At 35.2% G+C, this 12,583-nt stretch overlaps 1 protein-coding gene across 3 annotated transcripts in view; it reads right to left on the reverse strand.

Moving 5' to 3' along the window:
• Nucleotides 1-10,844: 10,844 nt before the first annotated feature.
• The window catches only part of MMRN1 (multimerin 1), a 67,389-nt gene continuing 65,650 nt past the window's right edge, over nucleotides 10,845-12,583 (reverse strand). For all 3 annotated transcript variants that reach the window (XM_058721907.1, XM_058721908.1, XM_058721906.1), the window contains one exon: nucleotides 10,845-11,709. In XM_058721907.1, coding sequence (XP_058577890.1) covers nucleotides 11,288-11,709 — 422 coding nt within the window. In that variant the 3' untranslated portion in view covers nucleotides 10,845-11,287. The remainder of the gene's footprint in view (nucleotides 11,710-12,583) is intronic.

Genomic DNA, 12,583 nt, shown 5'->3' on the forward strand with positions numbered 1-12,583 from the left:
TTAATTTTTTTAAGAAAAAAAGTAAAAAAGAAAGAAGAGTGAGCTGCATTCATCTTTGCTTGGAGTCTGGGGTTTTTACTGAGGATGGTGGTCTGGTGCACCTGTCCTCTCAGGCATCCAGGATCAAATACAAGTGTTTAGATGTTCTCCATAAGTCACTTATGCCCTGTAGCCAGGGGTTCTGATGAGTCACCCATCTTGGAAAACATTCATGCTGCCCCGTCACTCCTTAGATGTTATCTGTTGTTCTGGAGACTCCAAAGAGAACATTAAATCTTTCACCTTTACAACAAGGACATACATTATCTATTGTATAGCTATAGACATACATATCTATTGCATAAGGATTGTATAAGGCAGGGTTGTAGGACCTAGCAAGAATAGAAGCAGGGAAAGGGGCAAAAATACGTTTTTCATGGGGTCTTTTTAGTTTCCTTGTCTCATTTTCCAGCCTTGTTAATAAAGGAACACCTGATTATCTTGGCATCTAAATCTGTGATTACTTCTGGTCAGAATATTTGATATAAGGTAAAAAATAATGAAATAAAAACTTTTAGCAACATGCAAATAGTCGAACTGTAGTTTTTAAATGATTCGTATAGTCTTCTATTTGGATTTGGTTCAGTTCCATAGATTTAATTTGATTGTTATGCTGAACAGACAGAAGGTCGTAGGAACTGCAGTTATAGAAGAAAGATTGTTTTTTATACATATTTGATATGACTTTTAATATTTCACACACCTGTATATATAAATTATGCAATTATTTATGGCATCCTTCTGCTGAAGGAATTTTAGTTACTTTCTTAGGCAACATGATACATTTGTGCACAAGGAAAACATATGTCCTATGAATGTTTCACTCATATATTTATTTTTCAAGTCAGGCATTCAGTAAACAGATACTAAATAAATAAATGCCTGTTCTATGTTGGCCATGGGGCTGGACCTTGTGAATGTTGCAAATATCAAGGAAAACCAATGTTAAAGCCTTGTGAAATAGCTTTAAAATATATAACAAATAAGTAGGTATTTCTGCTTCTGGGATTCTTTTTCTTCCTTTTTTTTTTTTTTTTTTTAAATTTCTGCCATAGCTCTTCTTGAATATAAATACTAACTGCCAGTGTTTGTAACGAAAAGCAATATGTATAGGGTTTCAGAAATCTTCTCTTTTTAAAAATTTCCGTCATTTGCAAAGTAGGTTTGATTATTTAGAGAGGTCTATAAATTATCCTTTATTCAAAATGTCTATAATTTTAATCATGTTATTTTAATTGCAATAGGTTGTAAATTTGCAATAAAATAACAAGAAGGGAGGCTGTAACAGATGTTCTGTCAGCACATGTGATTTCGTCTGAGACAATCAAGCATTCATCATGCTTAATCTTCATCAATTGAAATGTACTGATTTTCAATAATGTGAGTTCTGTATACTCAAAAGGCTTCTGATACTTAGGAACAAATTTCTTGACGGGTACATATTTTTATATAATGGCTAATTTACCCTAAGGATTTCTTCAGCTGCTATTATAAATAATTTTATTTAGTGATGAATTATTTTCATATTACTTGATTATAAAGGTAGCTATTGTTCTTTATAGATAGTCTTTTTTTTTTTTTTGGTCATTCCATGTTTCTTTGCACATGGCAACTATTTCACCTACATAAGTAAAATATCATCTATGCTTAAACTGGATGCAATTTGTAAATAATGATGTTAAATTATTTCTTGGAGATATACTGCTCTGATGGCAGTTTAATTTATTTAGATAGCTGGAGAATCCTAAGAGTGGTACATTAGCAATAATACTTTCATAAAGAAAATACAATTAAGGTCCGCTTCAGTACTATGCACAATGAAATAAATTTCATTGAAAACATAGTACTTCCTAGGCAGTGTTTTGAATTATTGTTGGACCTTAGAAAATACAGGGTAAAAATAAAAGCGGGAAAATGAGGGGCGCCTGGGTGGCGCAGTCGGTTAAGCGTCCGACTTCAGCCAGGTCACGATCTCGCGGTCCGTGAGTTCGAGCCCCGCGTCAGGCTCTGGGCTGATGGCTCGGAGCCTGGAGCCTGTTTTCGATTCTGTGTCTCCCTCTCTCTCTGCCCCTCCCCCGTTCATGCTCTGTCTCTCTCTGTCCCAAAAAAAAAAAAAAAAAGCGGGAAAATGAACATCACGATTTTATAATCTGTACATTCTTTACACTGTGCTTTACAGGAAAGCGTGTAAGAAATGGAGAGTGGGAAGGAGAAAGGAAGAGGGAGGGAGCAGAAGAGAGACACAAAGAGAAAGAGGAATAGGAGATGAGCAGAGAAAATACAGGCCATTAGAAACAAGAAGAAAAAGGAGAAAGGAAAAGAGGAGGAAGAGGTGGAGTTGGGGAGGACAAGGGGAGAAGGTGAAAGAGAGGAAGGGAGTCACAAAAGGAGAAGCAGAATCATGCAAGTTAGAGACTAAAGCTTTTCCTTTCAGGGGCAAGGCCAGACATTCTCTGCAGACGTTCAGAGGCTCACGTAGAGAATCAAGCTGTTGGGTAATGGGAAGGTGATCTCCTGCCTTGAGGCTTGCTTTCATAGAAAAAGAGTGGAGGTGGGGGGAGAAATGAATAAAAGTTCCTGCCAAGGGGACCTGGGGAGAGGCAATTAGGTCTTGGCTAGTTCTCAGGTACTGCAAATGCCATTTGTCTGCACCTGGAAGCGTCTTGGTTGCTAGGGAAATGACAGTAGTTTGAGAGGCTCCCAGGGAAACCTGCCGAGTCGCTGAGAAACACAGGGAGTGACTCTGGAGGTCAATGTAAGATTTAAAATGGGCAGTAAAGGAACAGAGTTACTCTCATATCTTTGCCTTTTCCAACCAAACGCTTGGAAAACAAAACAGTGTAACTTCCAGAAAGTCTTTCCATTCATTCTGAAAAATTGTCACTTTAATCTTGCCTGGTGTTCTGTCTCAGGAAGGGAAGATCAGAAGAATGAGCCTCTGATATCTGTTTGGAGATTTCATAGAAACCTCCTCTTCCAAACTCCACCCCCACACTTATTTATTTTTATGTTTGTTTACCAGTATTCGCTCCTTTTCCAAAAGAGATGCAGGTGAAATCAATGAAATGGTATTTTTGGTGGAATTCTCTTATCTTTCGTCACGTGTTTTGGAGAGATTAATACATATTATTACAATCATTTTCTGATCAATTTTTATACAGAACATACTTTATATTAAAGGCAATCTGAATTCAGTACAGATTCACTTTAAAGCCACTACTCTAAGAAATTTTCTAAAAACTTCATAGCATTTTCTTCACTTTTGGAGCTCAAAAAAACATAAAAAGTGTAAGTTTGCTAACTTCTTACATTTATTCAGCAGCAATACCTGGGTAGAAACTTAGCAATTCCATTATTGGAGCTTAAGCTCTATTTATTAAAAAATGTGCCCACTTTCCCCATCCATACCTTTTATTTTAATGTACAGAGCTACCTCATAGGACTTCAAGAAGTATGAAGAACAGCACACTGATAATCATGTTATTAGGAAACAATTTTGGGATTCTATTGGAAGATATGTGGGGTGTTAAGTTTTTCTCTTGTTAGATGATTTGTCTGACAATCTGCCAAATTTTAAGAAATAGGGGAATAAAAAATAAGAGCACATTAACCACAAAGAATTTTTGGAGATAGTTATCCATGTTCCTTTCCTTCCTAGTTTTTGAGGCTAGTGTTAGAGTTATTCAGCAAATAGCATACCACAAAGTCCAAAGGGCAACGTATGTCTTAAAATTTTTTCAAGACAAATTCACAGGTTTTCAGGTAGCAGCTGGGGTGAGTAGAGACAGTAATAATTTCCCTATCATAAATATTCTCTGCTAATTTTTTATGTCATGTAGGCTAGAGAGAAGTTGATGAAGTGGTAGCAGTGCCTTACAACTCCACTGTTTTTCGCTCTTCTTCCTTGTCTCATCCTGTGTCTGGCCATACTCTCTTTCTCACCATTGACCAATTTAGCTCTTGTTTTTTGTGGTTTTTCTTCTTTTCCTTTTTCCTGCCTTCCTCCTCTCATTGACATCCACCACCTCCCACTCTTCTTCCTCTTCCTCCTCCTTATTTCTGATTTGCTCTTTTTCTACTTCTTCTTCCTCAAGTTTCTGCTGTCTATTTTCTGACAGCCACCAGAAGCCATAGATAAAGAAAATATACAGGCATTTTCTCCCTGAAGTTTGTGTTACTTTTGATTTTGTAATTGTAGGGGGAAATGATGTTATAACTTTTAAATGGTAGTGATATAAGGGAGATTATAACTTGGGGTTTTGTATACTTCAAAGAGAGAATGGCAAACCAAATTCTGCCTAATTCTTGAGAGCGATCACTTCCCTGAGGCGGTAACGGGCCCTATGGAAAATGGTTTTCCCACAAGGTCACTTGCCAAGATAATTTTTCCACTGATGTGAAGATGTATCTTGTTGGTAAAACTGCATGGATATATTAAGGTATATCTAGTGCATGCAGAAGCTGTTTGTTACAGCCCAGAATGGGAGCATTTTAAGAAAATCTGATGCTTCTCATAGACCTAAAACCTCTCCCTAACAAAGATAAGAACATTATCTAAGCATAGATACCACATTTAAATTTTCTAGATACAAAAAGTAAAGGGGTGCGTTGGTGGCTTTGTTTGTTGAGTGTCCGACTCTTGATTTCCGCTCAGATCATGATCCCAGGGTTGTGGGATCAACCCCAGGTAGGGCTCCCTGCACTGAGCATGGAGCCTGCTTTGGATTCTCTCTCTCTCTCTCTCTCTCTCTCTCTCTCTCTTTCCCTCTGCCTCCTCCATCACTTGCATACTCTTTCTTTCTAAAACAAAAAAAATTTTGAATAGTTTTGGAATTAATGATTATAAATTCAAGTCTGTCTCCATTTGTCTGAATAAAATGAATTCTCCTAGAAAATTTTCTAAATTTCTAAAATTTGATTAATTTAACACATTTAATTCTTTTCACACTCCCAGCATGTTCTATGCATTTAATAATCTCAATGACTCACCACTAGCTGCCATGCCAAGAACATTATTAATAAGCAACTGGTACCTGGCCTCATGGGATTCTCAGATGCTGTATAAGCATCCTAGTCTATTTTTCAAAATAGACTACAGAACCGGTTTTCAGATACCAATATTACTCATGATATCTATAATGTATTACTTAAATTTAAAAGGCTAGGTTTTTTTTTTTTTTATGATACTCACGAATGCCTTTAAGGTATATAGATGTTGTTTTCTCAAACATGTTCTACTTTGAGTATACAGCATGGGAAGAGAGAAGCCAAAATGTTACAGAAACTCAGTGATGGTCTTTGGTTATTGCTTCCATTCATTGCAGGGGGTAGAGTTCATAGTTTGCTGTTAATGTAGAGAGAGCTGTGCGAATGACTAAAACCTACTGATGACCTCTCAGTGTGCTGACCATTTAAAGGAAATAGAATTAGAGCTTATGAAATACAATCTTGATTCAAAAGATTTAATGACAAGATTCAGAAAGGGCAATGAAAGTCACATTAAAAAGACATGCATTCTCTGGAGTGTCTTTTAAATTTCATCTACAGAATAATTTCCACTATTTAGCTGCCTCCTCAGCAGGATTAAAGAGATCTAAATATGTTCGTTAAATAGCAAATCTGCAATGATGGGATAGGGAGTAAGGGATAGTAGGGAATTGAACGACGATTTGAGATGATGGGAGGCATCTCTGTGGGATATTCTTTGTTAACAGCAAGATAACTCCGTGACAAATCATGAAAATCAGTGCATGTGAATGTATCTAAGAAATCAAGATTAAAAAAGACATGTTCTTGGGGCGCCTGGGTGGTTCAGTAGGTTAAGCGTCCAACTCTTGCTTTCGGCTCAGGTCATAATCTCACGGTTCATGAGATAGAACCCCACACTTGGCTCCATGCTGACAGTGTGGAGACTGCTTGGGATTCTGTCTCTCCCTCTCTGTGCCCTCCACTGATTTCTCTCTCTCTCTCTCTCTCTCTCAAAATAAATGAAGAAACATTTTAAAAAGTACATGTCCTTGACATGTATTTGATGTATAAGTAGCCACTATCTTTGTCAAAGTTTGATATTTTTTCTTATTTATTATCCATCTAGCCAGCTCAAATCATTTTTGAAAATGGCTAGGTAATAAAAATAAATGAATTCTTTCTACACGTTTTCTAACAAATTACTGTCATCCTAATCCACAGACCTCATTATAGATAAAGAAATAGACATGTGGTCCTCTTTACGCAAACTATGCACAATCAAATGCTTTAGTGGTAATGATGGTGACAGCAAAGATACATGAGGGGAGTAAATTACAAAAAAATAAAATAAAAGTTTAGAGCTATCTGTAATCGTACCCTGGTAAGAAGAATCTAGTGAGTCATTTTGTTCATTAGTGGCTGCAGTAAGGAAAGTAGAATAGTATTTATAAGAACACCCACCCTTTGCACTGTGTCATGTAGTATTTTCACTCAACTTGAATGAATTTGATATAGTATTTATTTTAATCTGAAAAATAGGAAACTCAAATAAGTGTATGAATCCAAATCTTTGGATTTAGATTCAAATACAATGAAAAGACACTGAAAGAAAAAACGAACAAACCACTAACTCGTAGGTTGTATCAGATAACACTTTTACTGTGCTCTTCAGTGGGCTTGCTCTAAGTTTCTATTTGGATCTAATAGGAAAAATCACCTTACAACCAGGATCTGCTATAGACTGATATGTTTTCAACCATGATAGTAAGATTTTAAAATATTCTAAATATTACTACATTCAACACTTGGTAACCAGAAAATGTTTTGACTAAAGCCTTTGACAATTCACGAAGCAATCCATAAAAAAGAAAAGAAAAGAAAAGAAAAGAAAAGAAAAGAAAAGAAAAAGTAACAAAAACTCTAAAATTTGGACTCTTTCCGGAGTTTGGGATTGTTTAATTAGGATGTCAGGCCAGAGAAATGAATGCTACTTTGTTGTTGTTTTCTCTAAACACAAACGCGGTATAGCTCATTGAAAATTCTCACTGAGCTGTGGTAAAAGCTCTCAAGGGAAGGGATTTTAGAACCCTCCTCAGCTTGTTGATGAAATCCTGGGTTTGAAACCACTGGGGCAGCAAACATGTCTGCCTCCGACGGGGGAGATCAACGCCACACTCTAACGCGGGCGTGTTGATCATTCCTGCTTTAATGTGTCCTGCACGTGCCTTGCAAGGATAGAGGGTAGAGAGACGAACAGGTTTGAATAATACGGAAAATTTTGTTACATTAAAGATCGCCTTTAATGAAGACAAAGAATATTATTCAACTTGCTTCTAATATGAAAAAGTTGGCACTAAAAGCAATGTTTGTTTTTTTTTAAAGGTACCAAGTTGTCTGTACATTTTCTTTAGACTTGGATGAAAAGTATGTGATAAAAAACTTCAGTTTTATAAATATATATATTATAATTTATATGTTAGATGAAGATATATATTTATATTAGATATATATTAGATAAATGAAAATTTCAACTTTTTTATTATATAACTGAATGTATATATAATGTAAATATATACTATAAATAATATATTTACATATAATGTAATTGAACTTCTACAAATACAAATTCATTTGATTCAGTGAATTTAAATTTTGAAATAGATGAATAATAACAAAAAAATCCCCTCTAAGAAGATTAAATAGGCTAGTCAACCAAAAATCAACATGGCTTATTTTAATAAATTAAGCTTGTCACTTCTTAATGCTCAAATCTTATTAGTTCATTCTTCTAAAATAAGAGTTTTGACTTATGAAAGAGAATAAAGAAGAGTAATTTAGGCACACTTAGCTTTGAATCTGAACTTTCTCAGTTCTTGAGTGATCCAAAGGAGGTAATGGAAGCTTGGTCAGAGATGCAGAAAAAGAGGGGATGGTTATTAAATATACATTTCCCATTGTCACAGAGCTGCTCATGATTTTGTTGGTAGTAAATGCCAGCATGACTCTGGATAATGTATTTCATATGTAGCATCCGTCTGTACTGATTTATTTGGTATTTATTTTTATATTATTTAAAAATATCTATCCTGCCTTCATGAAGTAGGTATTTATTAAATAATCGGTGAATGAATGCATAGGACGTTGTCATGAGTAACTAGGGTCGTATTGTACTTCAGGAGCTTGCTGGGCAGGAAGGTCTGGTGACAGAGAAGGGCTCTGCAATTCAATGTACAAAATAATAGCCATGCAAGTTGCTGTCTCCATGGGAGAAATCAAGAAAACCCCAGTGCTGTATTTTTTATCCATGAGTAAGTTTGGTCATAACAATAACATAACATAACATACTAAATTAATTGTCTTACATTATACTGGCTGGATTAAAAAAAAATAGCCAAACAAGATTACAGCAACTTAAAAGTCACTACAATGACTCTTTGTCATTTATGTATTTCTAAAATATGTCTAAAAACAAAGGATTATATTAATAATTAAAATTCCAAACACCAAAGCATCATTTGATGCTAAATATTCTTAATTATCTAATTACAAACTTAATTAACCAAATTGTTCATGGCAATGAAAAATATTGTCAAATGATTTACTTCCTTCTGTTTTGCTACTATTAAAGTATGTTGAGATCATTAGAATCTATGTTGAAAGTGTCTCTGTAAGACAAAAATTGTATTTAATCTATGAGTACTTGAAAAAATAAAATGAAAAACAGTTTAGATTGTGATGCAATTTTAAGCAGGCACTAAAGAAACTATCAAAACATAATAAATATTTTTGAAAATGACCCATTTACACATAACAGAATTGTGAGTCACCAAGCCTCCACTTGTCAGTATCTAGCTCATACTCTTCCCTGACAGCCCGAGTCTATTACTGAGTGAGGCAAGGGTGTGAATCCCCAGCCATTTCAGCTCAACATGAGATTCTGATGGGCAATACTAAAGTTAACGATACTGGATTGTATATTTGAAAGTGGCTATGAGGGTAATTCTTAAGTGTTCTCATCACTAGGAAAAACTATTAGGTGAAGTGATGAATTTTTTTAAATGTTTATTTCTGAGAGGGAAAGAGAGACAGAGTGCGAGTGGGCGAAGGGCAGAGAGAGAGGGAGACACAGAATCCCAAGGAAGCAGTCTCCAGGCTCTGAGCTGTCAGCGCAGATACCGATGTAGGGCTTGAACTAAGGAATCGTGAGATCAAGACCTGAACTAAAGTGGGACGCTTAACCAACTGATCCACCCAGGCATCCCTGTGAAATGATGGATGTTAAGTAAACTCATTGTTGTAATCCTTTTGCAATATGTACATATGCCAATTCATCATACAGTATACCTAAAACCAATATGGTATTATATGTCAATTGTATCTCATTAAAAAAACCAAACAAACAACTCACTTTATACTTTCCTGCAGGGTTGGCCAAGTTTTATCAGGTTGCAGTTTGAAATCTTCTCCTACATTATTATTAGGAGTTTCATACATGTTGTTGCGTGTTCATTCCTTTTAATTGCTTGGCAGTCTACTGTATGGATATATAAGCGTGTGCTTAACCATTCATCTGTTGCTAGACATGTGGGCGGTACCTTGTTTTTGGCTATCACAAATAAAGCTCCCATGAACATTCATGTACAAGTCTTTGTATGGACATATGTTTTCAAGTTTTGGCCAATTTGAATTCTTCTCAAGTTTCTGCTATAAGAAAACATCATTTTCACTTTCAAGATTGGCAATATTTAAAAAATTGTGAATTTTGATGAGGGTGAAGAGGTGCTAAAGAATGCTGTTTTACATGAGCAAAAGGGGACTATGGATCAGCACAAATCTTTTCAAGGGCAATTTGATAGTACTTATCAAAATAAGAAAAATATGCTTGTCCTTTATTACAGAAATTTCCCATAGTTTGCTGTAGTTACCCTCTGTGAGCCTCAGTTTCTTAGCAGTAGAAAAAGGATGATAATACTTAATATGTATGTCATAGGTCTAATATGTATATATCATAGGATTCTAGTGAGCAATAAGTAAATTAATTCCTGAAGAATGTTTGCCAAGCCAGACTTTTTTTCATTATTATTTTTCTATTTACTTATAGGAACCTATTCTTCAGAAATACTTTATCAAACATGAAAAAATGCATATTTAACGGTGTCCACTACAATAACGGTGTTATAATAAAATACTCTAAACAAGCTAAAGAGGTCATCACGTAAATTGTGGTACATATATGGGAGGCAATAAAAACGAAGGGTGACTCTCCACTCTAGAGAAGACCCGGCCTGGTTCTAAATCCCGCCTCAGTCCTTGCTAGTTGTGGAGCTTGGTCCATCCTATAATCTCCCCGTGTCTGTTTCCTCAACTGTAAAAATGATAATAATAATACCCACTTTACAAGAGTTTTTGTGAGGAATCAAGGAGACATTCCATGTAAGTTCCTTAGAAGAGAATCAGGACAGAGCGAACATCACGTAAATCGTAGTATTACTCTGGAATCTTATGTCCCCTTTAAAAGAAGATGAGCAGGCCTGATTGCACTGCCTTGGAAGGATACTCATCAGAGGAAACTTTTATTTTTTTCCGTGTAGATATTGTATAATGGAGGCAGGTAAAAGAACCACTTATACATGCTTAGACATAGATGTAAATGTTCCACTATTTGTCAATTATTACTTTAACCTCTAAATTACAGAGAATGGTAGTTAAGCATATTTCAAGTTTCAAATACAACTTTCTTAAGTTTGATTACAAATGAAAATTTTAATATATAAAACTGATCAACCCAATAATGAAGAGTAAAAATCAAAGTTAAAAAGACAACAACAAAAAAACACTTCTCAGTCTTTCAGTAATTTATTTGAATTTTGAACTTAGGAAATGTATGTTATATATTTATATACATAGGGAATAACAAAAGCTAAGTATTTTATTGTAGAGACTACTGTGACTGACAAAATCGAGTGATTGCCATTTAATCATATTACATTATATTAAAACTACTTAACTGGAGAAGACAAAAATCATTATGTCAACAAATGCACTTCGTTTTCTGTGTCACTAAATCTCTTTACGAGCAAAACTTTTTCGTATACAGGTTATCCTAGAGATAGTGAAATAATTTTATGACATAAACAAACTTACAGGCTTACTCAGATTAAAAGAAAAGTTGATTTTCATTTCATGTAGAAAGCCAAAAACAGAGCAGATGTGCATGCAAAGATAAAGGAAAACTCTGGCTGCTTCTCAGTGAAGGTGATAGTCTGTCTTTCATACTAATTTATGTACGATATAACAAGTAACCACTAAATGTAGTAGCAGGGGGAAATTTGGCTGGAATTGTTCCTTTTACAAGTCGCAACCACACTTCCTGCCCATAATTTAATTCTAATAAGGCATCCCCAGTTAAAACCCTATCACAGCGTATTTCACTATTAATACTTTCAGATTCAAATGCCAGCTTGTCTCTTCCATCAACCACTAAAAATCCAGAGATATGGGCACTAAATGACTCAATGGTATACTTAAACACATACACCCCAAGATATGGAATTCTGAATTTTCCAGTTCTTGGAGTATACGAAGCTCCATAATTGACATCCAAATTATTAAATAAGATAGGACCAGGTGTAGTCATTCCATATGTGTGAGATGCAAAAAATGCCACCATCGGTGCATATCTGTAAGATCCTTTGGAAAAATCTGTTAGAGGAAAAAAAGTGGAGTCAGTTTTCATGTTTTTTTTAAATATTGTCTTTCCTCATTTCTTTATCATTTTATCTCAGTTATAAAAAGGGCTACCAGCAGGGAAAAGGTCATTCATCAGATTTAACAAGGGCATAGGCAGATATGCCTGCCTCTTGGCTGGCTTATCTCAAATCATTTGCACTCTGTGAGCCTCAGTTTCTCCATTCAGATCCGGCTAGAATGATAATAACGCTTAATACATCCCTCATAGAAATGCCTCAAAGATTAATTTGCGTGTTGCTTTGATCTCTCCAGAGATAAAGGAATTCAAAGCACTCTATGGTTCTTATGTTATGCGAGCATGTTTTAAAGCCCCTAGTAGGAATTGAAGCTGACATGATGTAGAAACAATTTTTCCAGCACCTTGTCAAACAGTTTCTAGAGGCTAAAACGGAAGCCAGACGAAGTCATATGCACTATAGAGAAGTAGACAAAAGCACATTTCTATGTAATTAATGCCAAATGTACTTACAAAGGCTGAGATTTAAAAATAGACTAAAACATTTACTCTTTGGCATGCAGCATATTATTGAAGAAAGCCTGAGTTAAAATATGTTTTTGCCATCATTAAAGAAAATATATTTTAAATGTTGCACATATTTTCTTTTATAAAAATCAGAAATGGTACACTCTTAATTTGTAACAAGCAATACTTACGAAGGTAAATGGACAAAAAAGGCATTTGGTTCTACTTAGTACGTCTGAGCATATTCTAAGTCTCATCCAGTCACAATGGCACTGTTAGCTTAACCTTCATAGAAGACATGCTGCTAATTACTTATTAAAGCTTCATTTAAATGACCATATCTGATATGAATCAAAGGTATAT

The sequence above is a fragment of the Neofelis nebulosa genome, chromosome 3, assembly GCF_028018385.1.
Source record: "Neofelis nebulosa isolate mNeoNeb1 chromosome 3, mNeoNeb1.pri, whole genome shotgun sequence".
Lineage (NCBI taxonomy): Eukaryota > Metazoa > Chordata > Mammalia > Carnivora > Felidae > Neofelis > Neofelis nebulosa.